The sequence below is a fragment of the Canariomyces notabilis genome, assembly GCF_033297395.1.
Source record: "Canariomyces notabilis strain CBS 508.74 unplaced genomic scaffold N656scaffold_5, whole genome shotgun sequence".
NCBI lineage: Eukaryota > Fungi > Ascomycota > Sordariomycetes > Sordariales > Chaetomiaceae > Canariomyces > Canariomyces notabilis.
In genome coordinates this window covers 791,571-818,761 of record NW_027041827.1, presented here as the reverse complement: position 1 = coordinate 818,761, position 27,191 = coordinate 791,571, and the positions used below count along the sequence as shown (strand labels likewise).

At 54.8% G+C, this 27,191-nt stretch overlaps 14 protein-coding genes and 1 non-coding gene across 15 annotated transcripts; 8 read left to right on the top strand and 7 right to left on the bottom strand.

Moving 5' to 3' along the window:
- Positions 1 to 153: 153 nt before the first annotated feature.
- On the top strand, positions 154 to 2,804 carry N656DRAFT_788170 (TOM13-domain-containing protein; the record flags this gene model as incomplete). Its single annotated transcript, XM_064816668.1, has 3 exons — positions 154 to 411; positions 1,414 to 2,229; positions 2,292 to 2,804. 3 exons carry the CDS (start codon positions 154 to 156, stop codon positions 2,802 to 2,804), a joined length of 1,587 nt encoding a protein of 528 aa, XP_064672305.1.
- A 714-nt stretch (positions 2,805 to 3,518) lies between these two features.
- N656DRAFT_704827 (carbonic anhydrase-like protein) lies at positions 3,519 to 4,466 on the top strand (the record flags this gene model as incomplete). The annotated part of the gene is made up of 3 exons (XM_064811214.1): positions 3,519 to 3,698; positions 3,951 to 4,102; positions 4,286 to 4,466. The coding sequence occupies 3 exons, from the start codon at positions 3,519 to 3,521 to the stop codon at positions 4,464 to 4,466; spliced, it is 513 nt and encodes a 170-aa protein (XP_064672304.1).
- Positions 4,467 to 4,829: 363 nt separating this feature from the next.
- On the bottom strand, positions 4,830 to 6,609 carry N656DRAFT_543933 (uncharacterized protein). The gene is made up of 2 exons (XM_064810021.1): positions 6,094 to 6,609; positions 4,830 to 6,001 (listed from the first exon to the last, which is right to left on the bottom strand). The coding sequence occupies exons 1-2, from the start codon at positions 6,298 to 6,300 to the stop codon at positions 4,955 to 4,957; spliced, it is 1,254 nt and encodes a 417-aa protein (XP_064672303.1). The 5' UTR covers positions 6,301 to 6,609; the 3' UTR covers positions 4,830 to 4,954.
- A 310-nt stretch (positions 6,610 to 6,919) lies between these two features.
- Positions 6,920 to 8,488, bottom strand: N656DRAFT_704824 (S-adenosylmethionine decarboxylase; the record flags this gene model as incomplete). The annotated part of the gene is made up of 1 exon (XM_064811213.1): positions 6,920 to 8,488. The coding sequence occupies one exon, from the start codon at positions 8,486 to 8,488 to the stop codon at positions 6,920 to 6,922; it is 1,569 nt and encodes a 522-aa protein (XP_064672302.1).
- Positions 8,489 to 10,198: 1,710 nt separating this feature from the next.
- N656DRAFT_705566 (P-loop containing nucleoside triphosphate hydrolase protein) lies at positions 10,199 to 11,201 on the bottom strand (the record flags this gene model as incomplete). Its single annotated transcript, XM_064811281.1, has 2 exons — positions 10,199 to 11,095; positions 11,169 to 11,201. 2 exons carry the CDS (start codon positions 11,199 to 11,201, stop codon positions 10,199 to 10,201), a joined length of 930 nt encoding a protein of 309 aa, XP_064672301.1.
- Positions 11,202 to 11,221: 20 nt separating this feature from the next.
- Positions 11,222 to 11,941, top strand: N656DRAFT_543706 (uncharacterized protein). Its single transcript, XM_064810017.1, has one exon. The coding sequence runs from the start codon at positions 11,474 to 11,476 to the stop codon at positions 11,834 to 11,836; it is 363 nt and encodes a 120-aa protein (XP_064672300.1). The 5' UTR covers positions 11,222 to 11,473; the 3' UTR covers positions 11,837 to 11,941.
- A 104-nt stretch (positions 11,942 to 12,045) lies between these two features.
- N656DRAFT_749289 (uncharacterized protein) lies at positions 12,046 to 14,619 on the top strand (the record flags this gene model as incomplete). Its single annotated transcript, XM_064812972.1, has 2 exons — positions 12,046 to 13,798; positions 13,886 to 14,619. 2 exons carry the CDS (start codon positions 12,046 to 12,048, stop codon positions 14,422 to 14,424), a joined length of 2,292 nt encoding a protein of 763 aa, XP_064672299.1. The 3' UTR covers positions 14,425 to 14,619.
- An 824-nt stretch (positions 14,620 to 15,443) lies between these two features.
- N656DRAFT_796356 (NAD(P)-binding protein) lies at positions 15,444 to 16,498 on the top strand (the record flags this gene model as incomplete). The annotated part of the gene is made up of 2 exons (XM_064817515.1): positions 15,444 to 15,485; positions 15,578 to 16,498. The coding sequence occupies 2 exons, from the start codon at positions 15,444 to 15,446 to the stop codon at positions 16,496 to 16,498; spliced, it is 963 nt and encodes a 320-aa protein (XP_064672298.1).
- Positions 16,499 to 16,870: 372 nt separating this feature from the next.
- On the bottom strand, positions 16,871 to 18,349 carry N656DRAFT_749284 (uncharacterized protein; the record flags this gene model as incomplete). Its single annotated transcript, XM_064812971.1, has 3 exons — positions 16,871 to 17,141; positions 17,217 to 17,986; positions 18,077 to 18,349. 3 exons carry the CDS (start codon positions 18,347 to 18,349, stop codon positions 16,871 to 16,873), a joined length of 1,314 nt encoding a protein of 437 aa, XP_064672297.1.
- Positions 18,350 to 18,887: 538 nt separating this feature from the next.
- Positions 18,888 to 19,929, top strand: N656DRAFT_766887 (uncharacterized protein; the record flags this gene model as incomplete). Its single annotated transcript, XM_064813516.1, has 3 exons — positions 18,888 to 18,918; positions 19,252 to 19,576; positions 19,641 to 19,929. The coding sequence occupies 3 exons, from the start codon at positions 18,888 to 18,890 to the stop codon at positions 19,927 to 19,929; spliced, it is 645 nt and encodes a 214-aa protein (XP_064672296.1).
- Positions 19,930 to 20,180: 251 nt separating this feature from the next.
- Positions 20,181 to 20,577, bottom strand: N656DRAFT_543730 (uncharacterized protein). The gene has a single exon (XM_064810018.1). The coding sequence runs from the start codon at positions 20,540 to 20,542 to the stop codon at positions 20,330 to 20,332; it is 213 nt and encodes a 70-aa protein (XP_064672295.1). The 5' UTR covers positions 20,543 to 20,577; the 3' UTR covers positions 20,181 to 20,329.
- Positions 20,578 to 22,160: 1,583 nt separating this feature from the next.
- N656DRAFT_543638 (uncharacterized protein) lies at positions 22,161 to 22,993 on the top strand. The gene has a single exon (XM_064810016.1). The coding sequence runs from the start codon at positions 22,311 to 22,313 to the stop codon at positions 22,854 to 22,856; it is 546 nt and encodes a 181-aa protein (XP_064672294.1). The 5' UTR covers positions 22,161 to 22,310; the 3' UTR covers positions 22,857 to 22,993.
- A 393-nt stretch (positions 22,994 to 23,386) lies between these two features.
- N656DRAFT_t40 lies at positions 23,387 to 23,473 on the bottom strand. The gene has a single exon. It is a non-coding gene; the product is annotated as a tRNA-Tyr (tRNA).
- A 770-nt stretch (positions 23,474 to 24,243) lies between these two features.
- Positions 24,244 to 25,279, bottom strand: N656DRAFT_704759 (uncharacterized protein; the record flags this gene model as incomplete). The annotated part of the gene is made up of 2 exons (XM_064811203.1): positions 24,244 to 24,981; positions 25,097 to 25,279. 2 exons carry the CDS (start codon positions 25,277 to 25,279, stop codon positions 24,244 to 24,246), a joined length of 921 nt encoding a protein of 306 aa, XP_064672293.1.
- A 601-nt stretch (positions 25,280 to 25,880) lies between these two features.
- Positions 25,881 to 27,047, top strand: N656DRAFT_543629 (uncharacterized protein). The gene is made up of 3 exons (XM_064810015.1): positions 25,881 to 26,257; positions 26,324 to 26,751; positions 26,857 to 27,047. Exons 1-3 carry the CDS (start codon positions 26,234 to 26,236, stop codon positions 26,933 to 26,935), a joined length of 531 nt encoding a protein of 176 aa, XP_064672292.1. The 5' UTR covers positions 25,881 to 26,233; the 3' UTR covers positions 26,936 to 27,047.
- Positions 27,048 to 27,191: the final 144 nt, after the last annotated feature.

Sequence of the window (27,191 nt, the reverse complement as noted above, 5' to 3'; positions counted from 1 at the left end):
CCCAACCTCCGCCCAGGTCTCTCGAGCTCACCGAAACTCACCGAAGAGCTGCCGTCCGTCAGCGTTTGCGGTCAACACCTTGCGTGAACCTCTTGGTGTTGCCGCGCTGCATTACGCTTTCTACGCCTACTCAGTGATATTGTTCGCCGCATCATGGCATCAGACGAGCCACCAAATCCCATGGCCGAGTCCGGGGTCACAATCCCGTCCGACAGCGAGCACTACTCCGGGTCTTCCCCGCCTTCGTCGTCGTCCCCGGCCGTCATTCTCTACAAGCCGCCTACCATCTGGTCCCTTCTCCGCGGCGCCGCAATCAACCTGTTGCTTCCCTTCATCAACGGGATGATGATGGGGTGGGGCGAGCTCTTCGCTCACGAGACTGCGTTCAGGCTGGGGTGGGCAAACACACGGGTGCGCCGCCCCCTGCATTGCTAGATGATAGCATTTTTTTGCGTGAACGCAATATCCCAGAGCTTACAATTGCTAATTTGTCCCAGGTCTTCCCTGTATCGAGGCAACAAGCACATTCCATCGGTCCTGGCATTGAGGCGGTCGAGAAGCCGAGACGGAGGGATACAGTGCTCGATGACTTAGCAAGTCTGGAATAAACCTGCTGAAGCCAGCCGATCCAGAAGCCTTTGGTTGGATCTATTACTCAGGGCATCCGGGCTCATGGCCGAGGGAGCCAGCCTAGATGCTGCTGGCGCAGGTGTGCTGTCGAGGTTGTTGGATCTTACACAGTCTCTGGGAGAAGAGGAAAGACGAAAAAGAAGGTACATGTATACATACCTTGCAAATGGAGCGCTCATCTCACACACATATGAACCGGGACAAAGCGAAACAGCTGGTTGGATTAGCATTTTGTAGACAATCTCAATTCCAGCTTACCTTTGCTCTGAACGGCTCTTCGCTTTGCATCCCGGTGCTTCACATTCCCAGTGCTTACCTTAGCTCTACTCCAGGTAGTCCACGGAGCTGCAAAGCCGACAACGATATGGCTTGCGGAGCTCTCGAACCAACACGGTCACCGGATGGTTCTGCTAAAATGATAAAGGTACGTATTCGTGGCGCAGGCGCAACAAAGAGCTAGTGCACGTGGCTGTGCATCAGGCTTATCTTATCGGGGTCAAGATGGAGGTTAGCCGAGCGGGTCGGAGCGCCGAACCAAGATCCTGGGACCTTGGCGGTTCCTACAGTAGGAATTTTTGGCCGACTCAACATCTCAAACTTGAAGTTCTCCAACGACAGCGGTACAAATCCTGTCAAGGCAGGAGGACCGGACGTCAAGATGCTTCCCAGCAGAGGCCTGCGGCAGTCACGGCCATTACTAGCTCTGTCCAAAGCAGTAAGTATTTATGTGCACACTCGTTCCTTCATCCGTTCCTCTCCCTGTACCTGACCAGAGATATCCAGGTAATCCAGAAACCTTCAAGTCGGGCCTTGTCGCAACAATTCGGCACAGCATTGCGCGGCAAGACCGAGACTGCCTCGAGGAGGACAAACCGCCCGTTGGTTCTCGCTGCAGCCACACAACCCCTCGTTGCCCCCTTCCGACAAGCCCGCTATGCCTCGACCCAGCCCGCCGCTGCTCTACCCGCCGCCGCCTCCGCCGCTGCGTCCGACGCGCCCGCCAATGCCGCGGCGCTTGCCGACGTAACGGCGACGCCCGTAAGTCTAACAGGGAGCGATCTCCTCGACATACCCGAACAGATCGGCTTCCTCAAGACACTGGGGCTAGACTACGGCTGGGGCCCGACGTCGCTGATGCAGATGCTGCTTGAGTCGACCTATGTCTACACCGGCCTGCCGTGGTGGGCGTCCATCGCCATCGTGGCCGTCGGCATCAGGGCGGTCCTTGCCAAGCCCACACTGGACGCTTCGGAAAACGCGCAGAAGCTGCAGCAGCTGCTGCGGGACCCGCGCTACAACGAGGCGAAAACTGCCATGATGGCGAGCTGGGCTGGGGGCAACCATATGGCCGCTGTCGATGCGCGAGTGAGATTGCAGCGCATGAACAGGGAAGTGGGTTACAAGGGCTGGAAGAGTTTGGCTCCTTTGATTCAGCTTCCGCTTGGTATCGGCATGTTTCGCCTCCTCAGTGGCATGGCGGCGCTGCCGGTGCCATCATTCGAGAAGGGTGGTTTTCTGTGGCTTACTGACTTGACCGTTGCGGACCCGTACTTCATATTGCCCATCATGACAGGCCTTGTTCTGACTAGTTCTTTGAGGGTATGTTGGCCCCCCCCGTGCGTGCGCTTCTTGCCCGTTCCAGCTGCTGATTGCTCCATCAGATTAATCTCCCCTACATGCCCGCTCAGCAACAAAAGGTGATGAAGATTATGGCTGTTGTCATGCCGCCCATCTCCACGGCGGTTTCGGTCTTCCTGCCTGCCGGCACACAGTTCTACTTCTTCGTGACCACGGCTCTGCATTATTTCCAGACGTTCCTTACACATCAGAACTGGTTCCGGCGTTGGTTTGGTCTGACGCCATTACCCGTCCCAGTCAAATCCGGACAGGTTGGAGCGGCGACTTGGGAAGCGCCCCGCGTCTTGGATGTGCAAGCACCGAGGGTCAAGGTCCAGCAACCAAACGGGCCAAAGGCTGAGAGTTTGTACCAGACCTTCACATCCACGGTTGATATAGCCAAGGAGAAGATGAACAGCTATGTTGATAAGAAATCCGGGAAGCGCAACGACGCGGTGGCTCAAGAATACGAGGAGAGGCGTGCTCTAGAAGAGAAGGAGAAGCTCATAGCTCGTCTACAGGGAAAGAAGCGGGCAAGGGACGATGGGAGTCAATGAGCCACGATTCGTGCCTCCAAAGCACATTACGGAGTTTCCGCATCGATGGGTCGCACTACACGTAGAACCGGCGGTATGCGGGCTTCCGTTGTTTCTCTACCTGTACATTACAAACTACTATCTACAATCTCCCGGCAGAAATTCTCGCCCACGGCTTCAGCACCTTTTTATAGCAAGCGACTGCCAAGCGCAAGAGCGGGAGGCTCTGGATTGCCCTCAGACAGGCTCCAGCACGCCCACCATCAACAGCTGGAAAGACGCGGATCATCCAGATGGCGAGATGCGGTGGCTCTGTGATGCAACCGCATACTGCTCGATCTGGGGATAGCACGGGCCATATGAGGTCCCAATGGCGAGCACGTCATGTTGCGAGGAGCACCACGGTTACCCAAATAAGCCATGCCCCAAAGCATTTCTGGTAATCATGCGGGGAGGTGCTGGCGGCAAACCAGGCGTTCGGGGAATCTGCCATGGTACTGTACCTTATCGCTTCTTTGTGTTGGATAGTTTTGTACGGATACGAAGTATATAAACCAAAGATTTTCCCTCTCTTTGACTTGCCGCTTCATCCTGGTCGTGGATATGAGGCGAGATCTGTTTCAGAGTTCATACTCCTGATTCTGCGTGTTCCTGCAGTGAGGACTGAGGGGCAATCCGTTTTACATACTTCACACTCGCTCCGTCTGAACTCGCAAAGCAGACTTGCACACCATCATGACGGCCATCCAAAAGAACATCGAAGCCTCATCGGCCAGCTACTCGGCCTCCTTCACCCAGGGCCACCTCGCCCTCCCGCCCGCAAAGAAATACCTCGTCCTCACTTGCATGGACGCCCGCATTGATCCCGCGCGTGCCTTTGGCATCGAGCTGGGCGATGCGCACGTTGTTCGTAATGTATGCTTTCTACGTTTTGCTTGTTGTTTGTATTATCCTCGCTGTTGTATGCCATGGGCTTGCCTACCCCTACGTGTAGCCATGTACTCTCACGGGCACCTCACCCCTGAATCCCTAACTGTGACTGTGTGAGACAGGGAAAGGGGTATGCAAACATAAAAGAAGGCATAGCTTGAACATTTCCCTGGCAAAACGGGACCGTAACGGGCCCTTCACACCCCGAACTCTTGCTAACTTGACACGCAACAAAAGGCCGGCGCTTCAGCCGTCGACGCGCTCCGCTCCATCGTCATCAGCCAGCAGCTGCTGGGCACCAACGAGGTGGTGGTGGTGAAGCATACCGGATGTGGCATGCTGACGTTCAAGAATGAGGATGCATACCGCATTGTCGGGGAGAAGCTGGGGTGAGTTTGCTTTGCTTTGTCTTCTTTCTTGGTTTGTCTACTAGAAGTGCCGAGTCCTTTGTCTGATGGGTGGGATTGTTGCTACCTTACCTAAGTTTGAGGACGCCTACCTACTTGGTACTTGGTACTTTTATTGATATCTCATCGCGATTAGAGGCTGACTTGTGCTTTTTGATTGATTAGTGCGGAAGCCGTTGAGGAGCTTCACCAGAGGAAGCTTGACTTTTTGCCTTTTCCCGAGCTCGATGAGGCCGTTAAGGCGGATGTTGAGTTTCTGAGGGCGTCAAAGCTGGTCTCAGATTCGGTCGTTGTTAGCGGGTGGGTGTATGAAGTAGAGACGGGTAAAACAAGGCGGGTCGTCTAAGGTAGAGATGTTGGCGGTAGCTGTGTTGTGTTGCGGTTTTGCTAGTCTGACTTCAAGCTTCGCGGCAAGTGGCGACTTTGGGTTAGCTAGTCCCAACTACTCGCCTCATAATCAACAGCACTGTAGCGAGGTTCATGTAAAGAAGACTTGGAGTTTATATTGGGTAGTACTACTTAAAGCCACCCTTGAAGTAAGCCCCCTTTTCGAACGGAATGATCCAACTCTTCTTTCCTTTTAGACCCCAGATTCGCGCTGGCGTTTAAACGTCAGTCTCAATCCATATTCCAAAAGACAATCTATATGTCGTATCAATAGTCCACTATAAAGCCACTGGCATGTGAAAGGGACACAGTGAGGAAGACCAATCCAGCGGGTACCTAATGAGCGGTAGTGGAGCCAACAGTCTCATGGGGATGAATGATGGGCAAGGCAAAACGGGAAACAGTCTAATGGTCAGTCCAAGAGCTCCTTATAATCTAGCCGACCCTTCAAGCGCACCCGACAAGTTCCTGTTCCGGACTCGGCTGAGGCAGCCACGCCCCGGGAACAGCGTAAGCCTGAGGAGGCGTCGGCGGCGGAGCGGGAGTTTCGAGTGGAGCAGGCTGGGCCTCCTGTACCGTTTCCGGGGTCCGCTCAAGAGATACCGGCTGACCCACGGTTTTCTTCAGGGCCCTCGGCCCGGCGGGGCTGTTGACTGGCCGGCGGCGTGCGGGGCGAGAAATCCTTTTGCCGTCACCCGACCTGGCTGTTCGCTGAGGAATGCTCGGCCCGACGTAGATTACCGTGTCGGGCGAAATGGGTCGTTCCACGATGGATACCCTACTCTTGTCTATACCGTCCTTAGCCCCCGCAGCAGCAGATGACACGGACTCCAGAGGTTCCACCAATATGTCGTCCTCAGGATTAGCCACGTCCCTCGCGTTCCCTGTCTGCTTGTTCGCTGTTGCTTTTGGCTTTTGGGGCATGACAGGGGTCAAAACCACGGACCCGGGTGCGTCTATGATGTATCGCCTCGTTTGTGCCATCTTCTTTGCTCGTGACTGGCTGGATGATGTCGATCTGCTGATATTACCAGGCGACATGGTACTAGTAACATTACTGATCTGCTTTCCGCCAAGCCTGCCAGATACCCCAGTGTTGCCGGAGCCTATGGTGAGGGAGCTTGTTCTAACGTCCAATACACCTCCTGTGGAGGCGTAGTCGTCGAACGACATAGGCGAGATCCACGTTGTGTCGAACGGGCGGTTTGCTAAATGGACGACGGAAAGGATCGCGCACTCGGAGAGGAATCCTGTCGCGGAGGAGAACATGTCAACAATTAGGCGGATGGTCTCGCCCCCGCTGTGTCCGCGATATAATGCAATGGCGACGGCGATGACCGCACTGGCCCACATAGCTGCCGCGATCCTCGCAATGGTGATGGCCGAGGCATGGAGCTGGTGACGGAATGCCGGTATGGGAGGGTCGAAGTAGAGTCCATCGCCTTTGCGGGCTGCGAATACATGGACAAGAAGGTAGGAGAGTGACAGGATCGACTTTCAGGATCAATATGGATGTATTGTCAGCAAACAAACAGTCCACTTTGGTGGCCGCTACTGTATTTGGGTCAGAGAGAAATGAAACATACGGCAAACATAACGAAGCTTTGTGCCACAGCATTTCCGGGCTTTTTCAGGTCTTCGGCGTTACTAAACACCACCGCGGACATGGAAACTCCGACTATGGATGCAACGCCGAGGGAACAGAAAGCAACGAGGACGGCTGGAGGCAGCCATTGTCTTCTGGGCGATCCTTCGTAGCTATGGCTTTCGGTGTATGAAACCGACGGAGGCATGGCCACTCAGTGCCTTGAAATCGCCTTCTGTGTCCGAGGTTGCGAAACAAACCGGTGACTCCTAGGGAGGAGCAAGGGATAATGTTATGTAGCCTAGTCACAAGAGCTTGGAAATGCATGGGAATCCATCCTTCCAAGAATCTGAGTACCCAACAGGCGAGGGAAGTGAATCAAGCACAGCCAGAAGAGGAGGCATGACGACCACGCACGGCCAAAAGCAACTGGATCTGGCCGGATTACCTGAAAACCTGCAGTGGGGTGAACAGCTAGCCCCCTACAATGTGGTTAACAGCATTCTGGGGCGAGGTCGGGGCGCTCGGGTACGCGAGGCGGAAGACTGGAATGTGACAACGCTTGGAATGGCGCCTCGCAGAGAACACAGGCTTCACACCTGCTGCAAACTATCGAAAACGAAACGAGTGCATCAATTCAACGTCAACCAAGACAAAAGGAGTTGAATACTAGCCACCAAAATGTCAACCACACCCACAAAGCAGTAAGAAAATGTGGCTGGAGAAACGGGACAGGGGCAAATTTAGGGGGGAAAGAAGCAGAAATCATGTAAAGGGGTCATAATTCGTAACCTGATTGCATTCCTGGCCGGCATTGGCATAAGCCCTTAGAGATCCTCACCAACCATCGCCTTTTTATTGCCAACCCACCCCTCACGCTCATAATAGCGGAAAACGAGGTTGTAGTCATCAAATTCATGGACAATGCGGTCCATGCGCCGGTAACCCTTGATGCAGTCCATGCGATGCTTGAGGCTTGCCTCTCGGGTGGCGGGTGAGTTGCTCTCATCATCTACAGTCTTGGTCTTGGCCTCAAACAGAGTCATGGTGAACCGTCCGGGCTTGAAGATGCCGACCACATGGTCTATAACGTCAGAAGTCTTGCGTCCATTCTGGCCTCCTGGAACATTGGTTTCGAAAGAGGCGTAGGAGCAGATGGGCTCCGGCGTCACATGGACAGTGAAGTAGTGCGCTGCTTTAGCATTACTATCATCTGCCGCAGCAGCCGGAGCAGGAACCACACCATTGGCGGAGAAGCCACAGGGTGAGAACAGATAGGCATCGATGCGGGCGTCACGGTAGATCGAAGTGGGATACACCTCGGATAGGCCGCAGGTGTCTGACACGACAGTGCCCAGCGCGTGGCCTTCAGTGGTGAGACCCTCAATCGCTGCTTGCTCATCAGCTGCAGCCGGAGTTCCCGGAATATCGGACTTGGCGCCGTTATCGAAGACATCAAATGCTGAGTCTCCATCACCAGGGCGTTGCTCGTCAATGTCACCCAGGCTCTCCTGTGCAACACGCCGGGCTTCCTGAGCCTGCAAAGGTACCCGCTCACTGGCGACCGCACTCGCCTGTGCCAGGTAGAACTGCTTCGCAAGCTCCGGGTCAAGGTCCATCATCAGAATCTCGAGCGTCTCGTCAGCATCGACATCGACGGATCCACTGACAGGCAAGAGGATTCCCGTGGGAATCTTGATGCTGCGAGTGGGACTGCCACCACTGTCGGAGCGAGGGGTGAGAGGGGGAGTCAGGGTGGTGGTGGTCGGCGACGTCATGTATAGGTACCAATGGTCCGCATTCATCCTGCCAACCATGTAGGCACTGCCGTTTTCAAAAGTATCATCCAGAAATTTGACTTCCTCCTTCCAGCTCGAATGGGGTCCGCGCTGTCTGTCCGGGAACAGGAAATTCTTGCGACTGTAGAACACACGGTACGGCGTTGCCGCGACGTGGATATCATCCAGCGACGAGGCATTATGAAAGGGGAACCCGGCGTCCACGGCAGCGATGCGCAAGAGGCGGCGTAGGCCAAGCAGCAGGGTGGTTGTTCCACACGTCTTGAGGATGAGTTTGTGCGGAAAAACGAACATGCTGGATTCGGACAGAAGGTAGGCATCGACATGATCCGATTTGACGATCGAAAGGACTTTGCAGTTCACTTGGTCTAACATGCCCTCCCACGTGGAGGGGCTGACAGCCTTCAAACCATTTTCCTTCACGCCCGGGGGAAGGGCAGTTGAGCTCGGCGAAAACCAAACCTCGAGAAGCTTCTCGGGGCCTTCAAAGGCATTTGTCGAGTCTAGGTCAGCGGCGACATCATGATTAATGGTCAGATGAAGGCTTCCTTCCGACGGCGAGAAAGTGTAGTTGTCCGGGAGAGTGGGATGGACCATCGTCAGTTGGAGACGGGTTCTGGTCGTGCGAGCTATAACGGAAGCGTCCGCGGGACACTAGCTGCCACTCAAACGAACCTTGCGGCGTCCGTCTGAGAGAGTAGGCCCACAGGAAAGTGGTGTCCGATTGAGTGCTGGCGGAGCCAGCTACAGTGCGTAGGTGAGATGGCCGAACGTCTCCAAAGGGACGTTATGGGGGTCGGGCGCGAAGCGGGAGGTTGAGGAGCTTTGAGAACTGAATGTTGGGCTTGCGCTTAGAGTGAGCCGTGGTTGCAATTGGGTCGATACTTGGAACCGAGTATCGGGAAGATGATGGTAATAAAGCCAACCAAGGAAGAAGAAGGCTAGGCGATTCAAGGGAGGCTAGGCTAGCGACTGGTGAGGACGGTGCTATCGAGGCCTGTGAAGCAGAAAGGTCAGCAACCACCCGAAAGCGACCAACGCTCGGTGGATGAACCACGTACTTTGCCGGCTTGGAAAGGAAGCGGAGGAGGTCGATAGGGCTCATTGACCGGGGACAAGACCGAGAAGGAATAAGGTATGCCAAGAGCAAACCTGACAGCAGTGCGCGGACTGGAAAGCGGGAGTTTGCTCTAGCACATGACAGTGATAGCTCTCGGGAATCTTATCACGGTGATTTGACGCTGAAACCGTATCCGAGGCTGTTGATATTTGCCTGGGAGGTGGAGGCTATGACAATGGCGTTCCAGATTGAAAATGGCAACAATGGCAGCCAAAGAGACAAATGTGAAGATGTAAAGTCGGTGACGGGTTGGCGAAATTTCTGATATTCATGGAGGGTTGGGATTGGAACAACTTGGCGGGGCACCAAATTTGTGGACGCCAAGTGTCGCACCTAGTGGGGCTTTCCCTTGCACTGTAAAGAACAGCTTTGATCCGTACTGTGTGTACTTGTTCCACTGCAGGGACCATACCTATGTACTGCACAGTACAATACATTCCGCCTGTGAGTATGAACATCGATTGCAGCCAAGTTGGGTCGTGGATAAGCGTCCAGAAACATTGCACTTCGACGAAAAAGCTCCAAGATAGGTACTTTACATAAGTATTGAGTGGCTCGCACGCAAGAGTGCGAACCGTCCAGGTATTGCGCTACTGACGATTAAGTCTCGGGTACGGAGTACTTTCATGTAAGATACCTGAATGTCTCTACCGGTAGTCTTTGTATTTGTACAGTGCTGTACAGCACTTTTAACCCCTACCGCGTTCCACCACACGCGATGAACCCCACGTTAAAAGCGTGCACAAAAATGGCAAGTGCCCGAGTGTCATAGAAGCTATGACGGAACTGTTCAAGCATTTGCCAATGTCAAACACCTATTTTGGTAGCTTGTGCCCGTGCAAACCTCTGGTTAGCTCGTTAGGTTGCTGGCTGGGAGCACAACACGGCTGGATCAGAGCAATGGAGGGAGAGAAGATTGTCCTGCATTGCAGTTGAGCGTTAAAAATCTGTCGACCCAATCTTGATTAAGGGTAACACTTCAGGCTCTTACTGGTCGACCCAAGATGCCATGTTTCCGGTCAGGGTATCATAGGCCAAAAAAATGCCTCGTGCAGTTGCATCTTGCTGGCGAGGCTCGCTTCACTGCCGTCGAGCGGCTCATCAGCCGAGACAATGGCAGCGCGGGTGCCATTGGGGATCTCGGCTTCCAATAAGGTTGGGCAAACGGTCCAATCTCTGGAAAAGGCTCAACGCTCCTTGCCACCCCCCTGCTGCACTGCACTTATGACATCGGCCGTGATGGTGTTGAATATTGGGGCCAGTGAACAAGACTTGTACTTGTGTACCAGGAGGCCTGAGTCTCGTGTTCCATCCTCGGCGACGGTTTCGCCTGCAGGGGTCGAGATATCCTGTCCGTTGACCTTTGTGCCCTCTGGGTATCTTGGCGTCTTACCCGTCTCGATCAATACCAGAAATTGAGGGTCGATGGGGATACGGCCGAGAAACCGGACGTTGAAATCCTTTGCCATTACTTCACCTCCACCGCTCATGAATATATTGGTGCATTCGCTGCAGTTGGGGCACACGAAGCCGCTCATGTTTTCAATAACGCCAAGTACGCGGATTCCAGTCTTGGTGCAAAAGTTCAACTCTTTCCTGACATCGGCCGTAGCAACCGCTTGCGGAGTCGTCACGACAACGGCGCCGGCAAGCTGCTCCGGCCGCGCCTTCTGCAGTAGCGTCTCGGCCAGGGAGATGTGTTCGTCGCTGGTTCCGGGTGGCGTGTCGATGAGGAGATAGTCCAACTCGTCCCAGAACACGTCTGACAAAAACTGGCGCACCATAGCCGTCTTCTTGGGGCCCCGCCAGACGACGGCATCGCCTCGCCGAGGTAGGAGGAACCCAAGGCTCATCACGCGAAGAGAGCCAATTCCCCCAGACGGATCGGCGTCGTGCACGAGGATGGGGAGCCACCCACCGGGCGCTTGTGTTACTTTTGCATCTTCGATGGCAAACATGCGAGGGATGGAGGGGCCAGTGAGGTCTACGTCGAGCACCCCGACGGAGTGGCCGGCAAGGGACAGTGAGAGCGCAAGCTGAGTCGTGATAGATGACTTTCCAACACCCCCTTTGCCCGACAGGACCTGGAAAACTCGTCATCAGCATGGTAGAGAGGACGATGAGCGGGCCAAGCGTAAGGATAGGGAGAACACGAACCAAGACGATGTGCTTGACTTTGGAGAGTGACATGGTTGCAGGTGCTCCGAGTCTCCCAACTGGAGCGACGGAAATAGGAACAGTGCTTCTGGGACTTCCACCGGCAACCCGTCTCTCAAGGGGATCGAGATGATGCTATATGGGCAGAGATTCTGAGTAGCGAATTTTGGCTCTCGTTCTCGAGTTCAACAATTGCCCCTCCATCGGCCATTATCGGCCTGCTTTATCAGCAAACGCGGGTGGGGACATCGCTCTATCCCCGCGGATAGATATGCTGTGAGTAGCCCAAGTACCTGATTGAGCTGATGCCACACACAGTAAACTCATTCGGCTGCGCAAGGTTGAGGATCTCTACGGGAAGACGAATAAAAATTGGCTTCTTCCGTCTTGAAGGCAGCGTTGAAGGAAAACGAGACTCGAGCAAGCAGCATCGAAGTCCGGGAAATTCAAGACTTGGATCTATTTCAGGCTTCAGCGGCCCCAGAATGGGCCGAAACGAGCCAAGAGGCCCGAGGAGCCAAGACGGCTTGTGGAACCTCCAGGCCAGTCCAGGGGCACCTCAATTCCCAACGTCCAAGCAGGGCAATTCCATCACTGGTCAAAAAGGAGGGATGCAGAAGAAAATGCCACCCAGACGTGTCGACATCGTCGAGTCGATTCAAATTTAGCTCTGCCATTCTGCTGATTCTGCGCATTACCGAAGCTCCTCAGCGTCGTTGTGACGGCCGCGTCATCCGCTCAATTCCGCTGCCTAATTCTGCGACGCGAACCTGGCAACTGGGCTGACAGGTCCCAGAACTCGTTCTCTCATCAGACGACATGCAGAGCTGAAGAACAGCGCTCCAACCCCACAACATGACAATTGTCGCGACACACGATGGACGATCCGTGGGGCTCACCATGGGCCACGACGGCTTCGGACAAGGATCAAAAGCCGGCCTCGTCGTCTGCAAGGTCCGGTCTTGCCCCTCCGCCGCGTGCCTTCCTTTCGGCTTCCGGCTCGCCGCAGGTCCCTCCTATCCTGGAACAGTCCCCTTGGGGAGGGAGCGATGGTGGATTCGGGGATTGGGCGGCGGCTCCGGACGCGCCAGCAGCGCAAGCGGGCTGGGCGAGCGGATGGGGTGCCTTGAGTTCAAGCCTGACGCCACCTACGCGTGACGACGTGTTTGGCAAGGCAAGCCCAATCGCATGGCCTGGAAATGTTGCAGACCCGAGGCTGGCTAATGGCTTCGGTTTTCGACAGCCGTCTCCGGACCCCTGGGCGAGCGGCTTTCCTTCCGGCAGAGGGTCAATTGACGGTGCCTCGACCCCTCGTCTGATGGTCGACCCTGCATCGCCCGCTCACACGTCGCCTACGGTCACTCCGCAAGTTGATGTTGAGATGCAGACTGAACGAGTTTGGGATAGGTCAGACTCGGACAATACGGCGACTCCGGAAGAGACGGCTGCAGGGGTCGGTCCCCTGTCCTCGGATTCGATACCAGCCGTTAATGGTCAAAAGAAAGAGGAAAACGGCACAAACCTTGACGTGGCAAGGTTGAGCGTTGAACTGGCGGCCCAGGACAAGGACTATCCGTCGTCCACTGCATCCAACGACAACACGGACCAAGAGGAAGAACGACAGGACTCGTCGAATACGTCCATCGATGATGAACGCAGCATACATCGACCGGAATCCCGTAAGACTTCTGGGAAGGTTCAAGAGCTCGTCGTCAAGTTTGACAGGCTTGCTCGGGCGGCGAGCCAAGAGTGCCTCCCTAGCTTGCGGAACCGCAGTAAAAGCCCATTAAGCTTGGGCGAACGAGACGCTTCAGACGATGCGGGGGAATTTGGTGACTTCGAGGAAGCTGGCCAGGATGAACCATCGACACTTGTCAACGCGCCAGAAGAAGCCCAGCCACGAGAGGAGTCACCGCCTCCCAAGGCGTCAGCTGTGTCATCACCGAGTTCACCACGACGCTCATCCCTTTCCGAGTCAACAAATGCCAAGTTTTGCTTCCTGGATTTTGTTGTGAACCTAGACGCAATTGGAAAGCTATTCGAGACAGCCTCGACGGGGGTACCAAACATCCACAACGATGTTAGCCCTGAAATACCGGATCATATCATACGCGATAGTTTTACTGAAATATCGGAGCGCAAAACCTGGTACCGCGTCTCCCGGATAGGGTCATCTCGCAGGCACAATGCCGGAGACGACGATTCGTACAGACGAGTAGCGTGGCCGTCGTCGATCGTTCACGACGAAACCATCAAAATCGTGCGCCGATGGATGGAAGAAGATTCCATCGCAGGGCGTGTTGCCCTTGGAGGTGGGGTCTCGAAGACCCAGAAGAATATGTTTGGTTGGGACTCGAATGCTGAGCCTGTTGCCTTGGATGCCGTATTCCGCAAGAAAGTATGTGGCTCGAGAAGGCCATCACACCAGTCTTCCCATGTCGCCGGACGCCGCCCTGGAAGCTTTGACAATCCCGTCGAAAAGACTTTGCAAGGCTCAAAGCATGGCTCATCGGGTAGTACGGGCCAACTTCCAGCAGTATTCGCCTGGAGCGGCCCTGCTATCCCTGAAAGCGTAACAAATACATCCGGCACCCCTGAGCCGCCAGTATCGACGTCCGCTGTGCCCTCTAGTTCCCTGGTCACCACGCCGTATGTTCCAGACAAGCCAAGGGAAGGACTTGCCCTTGAAACACAACCTACTGCAACCCAGGGCCCAGTGCCCCCGATCCCTTCAAACCCCTTTGTCGATAAAGTGAAAAACGACGATATAGACGAAGAGTGGGGTGAGATAGTCTCTTCCCCGGCCGAGTTGCAACCAGCCGCGTCTCAGATTCACAGCTCGAGCAGCGCACTCACAGTCGCACCCGTGCCAGCTCCACAACAAGCCATCCGTCCGGCTCCTTCGACTACAGCTACGCCCGCACCCATCATTGCTCCCGAAGCAGCGAACCCTGGCGGATCCGCAGACGATGCATGGGTTTCCGTTGACTTGTCGATATTCGAACCGGGCCCAGTTCAACCGTCTTCCAACGCTGGCGACTCCGCTAGGGCGCGCAATTCGCTGGAGGCCTTGGCCAGCAAGCCCATGCTCGCCTCTGTATCAACAATTCAAGCAGATTCTTCCATTTCAGGCACCAAGTCTTCGGTATTGGACCAGCCAAAGCTGTCATCGGTGGACGCAGCTTACCGCAACGACGACGAGGCAGCACGCCGCATCCTCGCCAACCTGCCTGATCTCTCCTACATGCTTCGTTGAATTGGTCTATGCCGGGAACAATGCACGCGAAGCAACACTACTCATACTCGTAAACATGGCGCTGTAATGTATGAATGCGATTAAGGAGGTTTGGTATGTGTCTTTTCGATGCATAGCGCCGGCGTTACTTGTTTACAGTCATGGATAGGGGTTTCTTGGCAACGCAACAACATTGTATACACTTTTGGTTCACACATATATACTGAATCATGGTTAATCTTTGCATGGTCATTTCGCTGATGCCCTGACGTAGTGAGTGACACCTCGTTAGCTAGAGGTCGAGGCACCAAACCTAGTCCATATCCAGCTCTTGTGCTGTTGCAGATTGATGCGAGTACGGATACATATGGTATGTTAGTTGATATCAACTAGGTTAAGGCTACATGATAGAGCGTCTTTCAGTGCACGTCACAACCCAGAACTGATCGAAATCTTATGACAGGCCGACCTCCGCTGCTACCCGCCTCTTCTCCCGCTGCTACGGACACTGCCCGATACGTGCAGAGGCAGGGCTGGCGGCCATAGAGGGATATCATAGACGCCGTCGAGTAGGAGACACGACCAGAGAGAGCAGAGTGCCATCATGCCATGTGCATAGCATCCATGATCCGTGGGCTGTGCTATAGCCGACGGAATAGGAGCGTCTCTGACTCTCTGGTATGGATATGAACCCAATCTCCGCAAAACTCCATTAACTCCGCTGGGTATATAGAGAAGTAGACCACGATTATCTTGATTCGACCCTTTATTCCCGTCTCCCAGATCCTTCGTCGCATACTCGCCGGGACTACTATCACGCCGAGTCGGCCCAATTGTCGTCGCTCAGGTTAAACGTCTGCCGCCAACCAGGAGCAATACCCACGACTACGATGATCCTTGCGGAACACATTCGGGCGCCGGGCTGCTCGTTCTCCCCGGTATAACAGGCCCGTCGTGTATAAGATGGTAATCTCGGCATCTTCTCCTGCCTCCATCACCGATCAAGCATTTCAGGCTTAGCATTCGAGACCAAGTCAATCATGGCGCCGCCAAAGACCTTCGAGAAGATAGCCATCACTGGCGTAAGTCATTCCTACCGTGCCTCACTTCCTGTCGGGATCCCGATCCGATTCTACTCAGCTCCACGCCAGTTTCAGTCCCTAACGATCAATAGGCCACTGGACACATCGGCCAAGCACTTGTGACTGAGCTTCTTAAGACGGGCAAGCACACCATCACCGCCTTGACGCGTGCCGAGAGCAAACGTGCTCCGCCAAACGGCGTCAAGAGCGTCCAAGTCGACTACAACGACCAGGAAACGTTGATCGCGGCTCTCCGCGGCCAGGACTTTCTCATCATCGCCCTCGCCATCACCGCGCCTCCGGACACGCACAGCAAGCTCGTCAAGGCAGCGGCCTCCGCGGGCGTCCCGTACGTCATGCCCAACTGCTACGGCGCCGACATTCGCAACCCCACGCTGGCGAACGAACCCCTTGGTGCCATCGTCATGGCGCAAATCGCCGAAATCGAGAGCCTCGGTCTGTCGTACGTCACGCTGGCGTGCGGCGTCTGGTATGAGTGGAGCCTGGCACTTGGCGACGCGTTCTTTGGCTTCGATATCAAAAGCCGCAAGGCAGTTTTCCTCGACGACGGCAAGACGGCGCTCAATGTGAGTACGTGGGAGATGTGTGGCCGTGCCGTGACAGCGCTGCTCAACCTGCCCGAGAGCGGCGCGTCGCCCGCGCTGGAGGACTGGAAGAACGAGCCTGTGTATGTTCGGAGCTTCAGGGTCACCCAGCGCGACATGCTAGATAGCCTGCACCGGGTGCTGGGCACGACGGATGAGGATTGGGCTATCTCGTATGAGCCGGCCGAGAAGCGGGCTCAGGAGGGACTGGACGAGTTCGCCAAGGGCATCATCACGGGCAGGGCAAAGAATATGTATTCGAGGCACTTCATGCGCGCTAGAGCAGGCGAGTTGGAATTCTCCAAGGACGTGGCTAACGAGGTCCTCGGGCTGGCGGAAGAGAGTTTGGATGAAGCGACCAAGAAGGCTGTTGAGATGCTCGAGAGCGGGTTCGATCCGTTGGCATGATCTGGTTGTATCTGTGTTACCATAGGGTCAGGCGTCGCCTTCTTGAGTCGCCTTCTCCTCGCGGCGCCTGAAGGAACGGAAACGTTCTCTGATACCCTGTCTTGTCTCCTATTGTAAAACTCCGGTCTCATTGTGTGAGCCGTGTCCTGCGAGGCTCGCCCGACTCGCCCTGCGTTCACTTGATAAGTTGATCGGGTACCCGTTAGCTGATGCACTGGCTTCACCGAGGAACCCTCTTTGCTTTCTCTATGCCCAATTAGGGGTATGCTTCCCCAAGACGCCGTTCAACGCCTGCTAACAAACTCAATGTCCGTCCGCGAAGCAAATCATAGCCTCTCTCGTAGCTGCCAGCCCTGACTGAACCCACAAGATTCAGTGAACACCGTCCACATTCCCAGCACCATCTTCAACTTTCTCGCCCATTACTACCCCAGCCAAATACTCAACCGACCACGCCCTAGACAACCTCTTGGGATCCTCCATCCACCTCCCCATCTCCTTCCAGACCCTCCTCAACCCTTCCGCACCGCCACCAACCCGTTCCTTGAGCACTCGATAGCTGCACAGCCCGTCCGTACCAAAAACCTTCATCATATCATACCCCCCTTCCCTTACATACAGCGACTTGGACAGCTTAGCCCCCCTCCAGTCCACCACCAGGGGTGCGTACAGAATATGCGGTGTCCTCCCCGCCGCCAGGCCCGTGCGGGCCGACCACGCCGCCAAGGGACGCAGCAGCAGCGCCTCCTGGTAGGTCCCCGCGTAGTCGGCGCCCGTGACGCGCACGTGGTGCGCGCGGGTGTCGAGCAGCTGGCTCATGCTGCGCAGCAGGTTGCGCGTCGGCGCGTTGGCCTCGAGCCGGGCCACCTCGCGCGGGTTGGTGAGACGGATCGTGTGCGGGCCGTGGCGCGGGCAGTGGAGGGTAATTCTTTCTGTGTCGGTGGAGGAAGAAGGGTGGTACGTGTTTAGTCGGCCGTGTTTCTCGGCCAGCGAGCAGCCCGCCACCGGACAAGCTGCGCGAAGGGCTAGCTTGCCGTGCTTTGGGGAGAGCTGGCGGCCAAGGGTTAAGTGGTGGGTGGTGACGTAGCGGAGGATAGATGGCATGCTGGGATGGGAAAAGAAGTGGGATTGAAAGGTGGTGGTGAACGGAATGGAAGACCACGTGCTTAGGAGGCTGAGGACCTCCTGGTAGTCGCCCATGTAGGTCTCGAGAGCGCCGGGGACATCGCGATATGATTTCTGGTATTGGATGCCGTTGATTTCGAGACCCTCGCCGTCGACCGGCGCTGTGTCAACAAATGTTATCTCGACGGATACGGGAGGCGGATCGAGATGAGTGCCGGCGGTCTGGGCTTGTAGACGGTCCCGTACTGCCCGGGCAAAGGCAAAAGCGTAACAGAAGACAACCAATGTGCCGCAGTGGGGAGAATTATTTGGCTGGGCACCGGCATGGATGATTATAGGGCGGGTTGGAACGTTAATAGGGGGCTGCCTGTCGACTTTCACCTGTCTCTCCTCCGAGTCGCCGTCAGTCGTGCTGCTACTGTCCAAATCCTTCCCATTGGCTTCTCGTTCAACCTTGCCTGTGAGGTCCGGGTCGCGGCTCAGGAGCTCGTCGCTCACAAGTTCCAGCAGGATAGGTTCAACGAGGTCATGCCGGAAGGCATAGGCTCCAGCTCCCAGCGGATCATGCACCTGGTCATCGTGGAAGGCAGCGTAGATGGGATTGTTTGGGGTTAGGGACAGCAACAGGTCCTTTGTAGCAGCGAGGATCTCGTGATAATTGATGGGAGAAGACGCCGACGAAGAAGGGCCCACGCCATCCGATTCCTCAGCGAGAGGAGCAAGCATGGCCATGAGCTTTCGGGCAGCGAGTGCCTGGTCAGAGACTGGGCCCGGCCGATTCTTTGCCCTCTCGACAACCTTTAGTGAAAGAGGCCAGATTGATGATGGTGAGATGCTAAGGGCTGAGGACCGGGCCAGAAATCCGAGGGAGCTAGCCGTACATACAGCTTCAGCAACAAACAGTTGACTAGACTTTAGCGTTACACCATGCAGTTGCCCCTTCCCCTCTCAACCTCAACCAGGTCTGTCGGGTTTGCGGCCAGGAAGTTGCAACGGCCCAACGCGGCAGGAATGGTGCTGGCGGTGAGGACCACGGCTGGAGGAAGCCATGGCATTCCTCCAAGCTTAGTACTGAGACTTGACTCTGCCTGCGCGATGAAACTGCGATTCGCAATCAGTCGCGGCTTCCGGGAATCTTCTTTGTTCGAGGGTCCCTTGTGTAAATATCAGAAGCCTGCAACTCTCAGAAGCAACCAACACACGGTTAGCTCTCCGACAAAGAGGCACTGTGGATCAGAGGCGGCGCGTAGGAGGTGCTTACAAGATGAGCTCTAAGCTTGGGCAAACTAAGATGCGTATGTGCCTTTGCTGCCGTAAATGTTTCCATCTGACGCCAGGCCTGATACCTTCTCACATGAAAGCTCAAAGTGGATGGTGCTGTGGGACAGGTGCCTACTGACAGCTGATAAGAGTGATGAGGTAATAAGTGGTTAGGTAGGGGCTAACGGCGCGGTGGTCCTAGCTTCCCTGTCACTAATTATTTCATCAGTCAATTGATCAGACGCGCATCACCCGGTACCGGTACATACATACGATAACACATTAACACAAAGACGGCCAGCAACTTGAACTGCTCTTCCTTCCACAATACAACATATTGCAAATCGCATCATACAAATCTACAAAAGTTGCACCTTCACGCCCAGCCCTACGGCAGACCACCATCAACAGCTGCTTTCGTCAAGAGACTCATCGCGTCAAGAAGACATCGCCAAAGGCGGCCAAGACCAAAATCGCGTCGCCTGCCAAGCCCAAGTCAAGCCCGCCGAGCAGCAGTCCCAATTCTGAGCGCGTCGACACCGACGTCCTGCTGGCCATCAAACCCGTCCACCTCGCCAACATTGCCAGCCAGCAAAAGAACCACGAATACCGCAAGTACAGACTTCGCGATGGAATCACGCGTATGTGGTTCTACGAGACCCGTGAGGGAGGCCAGGGTCGATCGGCCATCACGTATGTATACAATACCTTCCCACCCTAACCCTGAATCAATGATGAGCTAATCAATCCACTGCAGCCACATCGCCGTGATCCCGCCTACGGTCCGGCACACCCCCGGCTCGGTGCCCACCGAGCCCTTCGGGATCGGCAACGACGACTTCAACCAGGGCTTGAAGCAGTCCAAGTACGGATATCCCATCTTGGAGCTTTATGAGCTGATTGAGCCCGTGACGCTGGCCGAGATGAAGAACCGCTGGGGGATGGGTTCGCCGATGGGATGGCGCTACCTGGCCGCGGGCTTGTGGGAGGATCGCTGGGGTAGCGATGAGGCGGGCAGGGCTGAGAAGGTGCGCAGGGTGTTTTGAGGTTTGAGGTGTAGGTCTCCTACTTTTGTGACGTGCCCCGGCCCTTCTCTTCAAAAGTGACGGGGAGAAGCTCGGGACGGTACGGTACGGAACGGTCATCATCTGCAGGTTGTTGTCGGGTTAGGATTGTCTGAGATACCCCCTCTGTTTTGCTGTCTCTTATTATTTTTTTCCCCGCCAGTTCTCGGTCCGGGGCTTCTTCAGTCGGTCAGGCAGGGCTTCCACTTTGGCCTGGATCTTCTCCTTGTGTTCGTATCATGGCATGATGGCAATACTGTTGTGCTTAGCATTTGTGGAGCCGGTCAAGGTATTAGACGGGTTGATGGCGTCATGAAGCAAACTGTTGTGATTGCATCGCCGCCGCTTTACCATTGAGTCAGCCGTCAGTGAGTGTCAGAAGTTAACAGCACACAGAAGTCTTGGTTATCACGACATCTCCGTAGGTGCTTCCTACTGCTGTTGTCAGCATTTCGGCACTGAAACCCGGATGAGAGGACTTGGCTACTCTCTTCTCAGATCTAACTGCGCATTTAGGTGCAAGAGAGGATATTTGGTGTTTGAAGCTGCTACTGGGCTTGCTAAAACAGACAAACACTGGAGTTACCAGCCACATAGGTACTATGACGGGCTGGCCGACAAACAATGCTGATTGGTACGCCGGTTTGTCTGGCTTCTTGGAAATCAGGTAGTCAAGCTATATACGAGAGAAGTGCAACCAGCAAGGAGAATAGTAGCAAGCAGGCAATTGCGTTGAGTTCTCGCCTTGGATAACAAGTATATATACCTACACTCAAATCTGTCCATAGATGTTTCGACCCATCTTGCCCCTTTGTCAGAGAGCCAGAGGCATAGTCTAGTCTGAAACTGGGTTCCTACTAATCGCCCCTAAGCAAGTTCTCCCCGTTGCCATGGCGAACAATGACAGTCCTTGACCCGGCAGAGCTCGCCGTTCCCGCCGTGTCTGTTTGGCAAGCTGAGCGTTGACATCGTCGTCAATATCCTCTCATTGAACTCACCGGTGCATCCACTTACCTCGGAGAGCTCGCCCCCGCGCCCGCAACTCCATCGCCACGACCCGGGAGTGTCAAGCCGCCGCGCGACGATCTTGCTGAATCCTATCCATAGTCATCACGGCGTCGTCGATTTGTTTCAAGAAGATACTGTGGGCTGGATTGAAGGAAGAATCTGGCTGGGCGTAGGAAGCCCTGAAATCTGATTATCTGAAAATGACCAACAACCCATCTTGAGATATATACAGAAGGTTTGGCATATCTCCCTCTTGAATATCCTATTACTGACGGTTAGTCTTAAGGTCTGGATGCCACTTCGTCATCGATGGGCATATTGCTACACCAAGAGCTGCAGGACTTTGGCGTCACAACCACCTCGCTCTCGGAATCATCCAACTACAGCGTCAAGAGTTACCTTCCTGGCACAAAACGGAACATCATGCCATGGGTGTCGGACAAGACTACCAAAGCCACGGCCGCTATTCCTCGCGGATGGCGCGTTTTCCTCATGGATTGAATGGTCAGCGGTGGTCCCGCACCTGGTGGGCAACTATTACGAGGTGATTCGATTAGGCGGTTATCTTGAAGCGGGCTACGGCCTGGATCTTGTCGCCAACTGCTGGATTGAACAAGCCCAAAGGGCAGTCAGAGGAAGATGCCTCTGCCCTAGCCGAGGCGCGTGCAGATACAATCATTGTATCCAAGAGGCATCAAGCTCCATGCCCGCACTGCGAGAATGAAGGTGGATAGGGCCCCGAGGGGAGACAAAAACGCAATGGACAGCGAAAATGATGAAGACGCCATTGACTTTGGGTCATGGCGTTCAGACTTTGTACTGGATACCGAGCTCTCCAGTTTGTCAGACCTTTCCGATACCCCTTGCTCTTCAGAGCTTGACGACTCTAATGGCGTTGTGTCGGGTCCGGCTACCTTACCGCTCCTACACCCGCACCTCGTCTCGGCTCAGCACATATGCAACGACCAGTCACCCCGGGATCTTTCCGAAGTGTCTCTACAGGCGCTAGAATCGAGGTAGCCATACCACAGGAAAAGATCGATAGCGCTAGGTAGCTACACCTATATCGAGATTGCGGATTCGGAAGACGACATGAGCAGGGGGGCAGTCGTAGCGACGAGGACCCGGGAAAGGACTGGAGACTATTGCTCTTCCCTGGCTCAGCCGCCCGCCACCAAAAGTCAGCCTGCATCTTGTGATACTCATTGTCCTGCTGTTTATGGCACTAAATTGAGATGGAGTCGGGTCCGTCATTCTTCTTATATATCACTCTATCCATGTGTCCCGGAAGGTTGATGCCTTCCAGGCCATGTACGACTCGGAGCAACACTAGCAGGAACATTTGATGCCTTGCCATGTATGCATCATCCCAAGGACAAAGCATGTCACGTCGCAGGATGCATCACCGCAGTGCTAGCCCGCGACGACGCCCGGTACATGGTGACGGACAGGTGACCCGGGCAGCGTGCACCCCGCCGGGATTCGAAAGTTGGCCCAGCCTGCATGAAGGACCTATTATCCTCCCGCTTTGCATGTGCCAGGATGGCCTTGGTGTCAATGGGGCGGTTGCTTCCAGGACGAAGGTGTCCATACGGCCTTGCTCTCACCGCACAACCTTGTTCTTCCTCCCCGTGACCGGTTCTCTCCACCCCGCGAACTTCTTCTCCCTCTCACGACTTTCTTCGAACGGGCGACCCAGTCAGCTTCCAAGTCTGTCGAAACATTTGATCCAAGCTTCGCCGGTCTTTCAAGCAGCTTTGACTGGGGGTTGGAAAGAAAGCACGCACAGGAACAGCGATGGGTTTTACGAGATCAACTACCCACGGCATACTTCGTCGTCGGCTTCTCATTTACGATTTTTGACCGACACCTTTCGACTCAAATGCGTCAGCTGGCACTGACAGTCACGCGCGCCAGCAGAAGATGCCTGGTATTTTGGTAACAAGAACAAGGGTGAGTCCATGATAGCTTTAAGACTAAGACTGTTGTTGACTTTGCTCCGGCAATTAAGACGTCGCCCAAGCCGATTCGACACCAGGCTCAAGCTCAGGCTAAGGCACAGTGTCGGTTCACCGACGCCGGCTTTGAGCCTCTGAAACTTGTTTCGGGGTGGACGAAGACACGCCGAAGTGCAAGATCTGCCGAGCGGCAGCCAAGATTTCCGCACGACAAGAATCACCAATTGGATCGACAACCGTTAGGAGTTGCAATAATACCGACCCGGGAGACAGGGGACTTGGCGAGTGACCGCTGGAATAGACATGGATGTAAAGTCGGAGGCTGCCGTGACACGAGAACGGGCTGGATACTGCCAGCACACTGCCTGGTACCTAGCTCGGAAGGATACATGTAGATACTGGACCACTATCCGTATCCTTGTGCATAATTCAACGTAGTCGAACCATCAGTGATTTCATAACCAAAAATGAAGTCCCCTCGACCGGAATCGAGCCGGTGACCTTTCGGTGTCAATGATTTCCTTTACAGCCGAACGTGATAGCCAACTCACCACAAGGGGATTGATGGTTGTGTTTGAGTTGTGGCTGTCTCTCATGTCTCTCTACCCTTGTCGATGCCACTGTCGCCGCCTGGGGCGGCTTGCAAGGTGGCTCTCGGAATCTCAGCTTGGGTTAACAACTAGGGGAGAGTGTAGGAAGCAGCTTCTGTAAGGACAAGTCGACCTCGGTAACAGACTTGGAGACAAACTCGGTTATCAAGGGGTGATGTATCGCAGGTGAGTATGGGACTGCGAGTGGCATATACCCGTAGAGGCACTCTTGCCTCTCAATCCGAAGGTGGGTTTGAAGGTTGGGAGTTTGCTGTGGTTCGGCTGCTGTCCTTGGCGTTTGGCGTTGCATCATCTTGCAGGATGCTGAGTTACCTAAATATCGTTCAGTCGATTATTAGAAGGGACTAGGTAGATCAGAACTGTAGGCTTCTCACTCACCCTGCCACCGGTTTTCCCAAGGACTTCGACGTGGTCGTCTCACAATGACACTCTTGACCGGCAGGCTGGGCCAAGGCCAAGATTAAGCCTCTCGGTCTGTGACATTGAGTGTGAAAGCCCTATTGCCCCGGTCCCTAGCTCGCCATCATCGATGCTTTGTCCCAGCCGCGCAGCGTAGGGCTGCGGCTTTCAAGTGCATACGAAGCGGTGGTTCTCGGCGTAGTCGCCGTGAACCTTGCTTCATGTTTGCCCTACCGACTCCTCGGGGCCAGGAAAGGAGGCCTGTCACTCGAAATTCTCTGCCTGCCACAGCAGTATCACGAGTTGTAGCAGTATACAACCTAGGTTCCCCTGTGCTGCTCCTGTCTTTCTCGTTCTATCGCTACCCCCTCGCCTTTTGTCGGAGAGGGTACGAACACAAAAGATATGTCCGAACTATCTTCGACGAGCGCAATTCCGAACTTGTTCAAGAGGCGCTCAATTGGCCCTTTGAGAGACGGGCTGCAGGCAGCCAAGACGGAAACAAACTGCTCCGTGATGGTCCAGGTGGCGATTGCCATGGACATCTCCCACTTGTCGTCATTCACGTTGGCCCACTGGCCCACGATGACGGCTTTGTGCACAGAAGCAAATGATGCGACGAGGCCGATGCCCGTCAGGCCGCATATGAGGATCCGCTCGCGCAAAGGGCGTCTCAACTTCCAGAAGAGAAGCATGGGTGCGATGGAGATGATGATGTCGGTGGTGATGTTGATGGCCGAGCCGATGCTGGAAACGAGGATATCGGTCCGTTCGCTGGGGCAATGATTCTCGCGGTCGGTTATGCTCCAGGCGAGATAGGCGGGTTGGCATTTGGCGAAGGCATAGACCACGTCAGCCAGCCAGTAAGTGCCCTGGACAGCCACGATTGAGTACAGCACGGCGACCGAGGTTCGTGTCAGAGGAAGGCGGAGCATGGTAAGAACGGCCGAGGCTTTGATCAAGGTCATGGATGTGCACCACACGGGGATGGCGAAAAAGGCGAGCTTGGCCGCGAATGCCGCTTCTTCGATGGTGATCGCTTGGGGCTGCAGGTAGAGCTCCGGTTCAAGGAGGGCCCAATCGACTATTGCGCAAACCTGAGACGGGCAATACGGCCGGGGAAGTATTAGTAGCGGCTCCCATCCCAAAGCAAAGATCAGACGGCGGAGTTACCAGGCCGGCCACCATGAAGCAGTCATCGACTCCAAGTCTCCATACCGGCCATACCCGAACGTATATCCGGGCGATGAAGGGGACAAGACAGAGGGCGAGAAGCGGAATGGTGGTGCCGACATGGACCCGCGCCAGGAACGCGGCACGCTCGGTGATGGGAATCAGGTGAGAACGCTCCGCCATGGAAAGCGAAGAGAGTTTTGCCCGGTGGACACATTGAAGTCTGGTGTTGTTCGAGGAGAGTCGGCGGAGACGTAAGAGTGTAAGTGAGGACAGTTAAGACATCAACTCTGTTGACCGAAATTGTTGACGAGAACTCTGAGGCTTGGCTCGTGTCAGTGGTCGTGTCGGTCATGGCGTGTAAGTGTCCGAGTGTTGATCTCCCCGGGCCTTGGCCAGGCCGATCGGTGTGGCCAGAACTCCATGCTAAACCCAAACCATGGGCATGATGCGGTTTCTGCACAGACGGTGACTGGGGTTAGGAGTCTTGGCGAGGCTATGTAACGGCACCGACAGGCCAGGGAAAACTCCCGATGGGATCGCCGCTGTGACTTGGCGGTGCTTTAAATCCCGGATCCATGGGTTTGAAGAACATGCTGAAGAAGCGATTGTGATATTGTTGTTTGGTTGGTGGTTGGAGGGTTGAAGGGCCCCGACGGCTGACTGCCCCTCCAGGGCTGGGATGCTGAATAAATAAGGTACTCGTACGGGGAAGGAGGTACTGAGGTTCCACAGCACCAGTCCACCGTACTTTCCTTACTCCTTACGGCGGGAGTACAGGTAATGGGGAATGAGAATCGACATGGTAAAATTGCGCATCCCTCTTCGTGCAATTAGCATTCTCAGGGCAAGCTTGACCATCAGGCTTTTCGATCCAAAAATACTAATTTCAGTCAAAGTCGACAACAATTCTCCCCAATGCAAAGGCGGCATAAATCGTCCAATTCCATAGGAGTCAGGAAAACACTCTAACACAGTCGCGACTTCCACCGAACAGTTACGGGACAAGCCCCAACACATCAACTTTAGATATACAACCTTCCGCATGTTTTGTTAGTACCAGGCTCCTTGATTTACCCTACCTACATTACGTTGGCTTGCGGGATCTCATACACATACGAGCCATACGGTGGTATCATGATGCTCATCTATTGCTGCAAAGTACTTCCCCCTTTCAAACAGTAACACTGCTACTTAGTATTTTGGACTGACCGACGAAAGATCTAGAACTTTATCAACGGTTGTGAACACCGCAAGCTGATATGCAGCCTGTGCATGCCACTTTCCATTACTTACGTTGTACAGTACTTCCCCTTTGATACATGTACTAGGCCGTCTGGTGGGCTGGTAGCACAGCAGAACTGGAAACCACCCAACCTTTTGCGCGCCTGCATGGTGCTGACGAAAATGGGCGACTGGACCGTGGACCGGAGAAAGCTATCACTAATCAGACTCCCGGATTCGTTACGGCGTTACCGAGGTTGGACGGGAGCCCGGCGAATACGTTATGGGTTTATCATCGTGATGAAGGCCCCAGATGGTGTTGACAGCCAGAGCTCCGGCAGATATGACGGGATTGGATCATTTACAGGCTACGTTGGGTCTCAGAGCGTTTGGTCCAATGGGGAGTGGAGGGCCAGGGACAAAATGGATGAGTAAGACTGCCTTCAGATCCTGCGGGAGCTTTCATGTAGCTTCGAGGATCAAGGATCACCTTCCATTTCCTTGAAGAACTAAGCGCGCGACTGACACTCAACCAGGCTAGCCAGGACGATCCAGTACCGGAGGCAAGTGGTCAAGTCCAACCTCAGACTGAATCGCCGGGCATATCATTACTAAGGTAGGTATCTTGGATGATTCTTGTTACTTATTGGGTTGAACTTGGATAGGATATCCGGTCTAGAGGGCTACATTAAAGTCCTGCGCCATGGCACTCGGGGTTGCTTACTTGTACTACTTAGTAGTACCTTGTGGCGTGATCTTTGCAAGGGAAAGGATTCCGGAACTGAAAGGTCACACAGCAGTCATTGGCTGCTGGCGAGTGCTGCACTGCTCGGGGTGGCTAGCCCGGAGCATCCGGATTCCGTGATGGCAC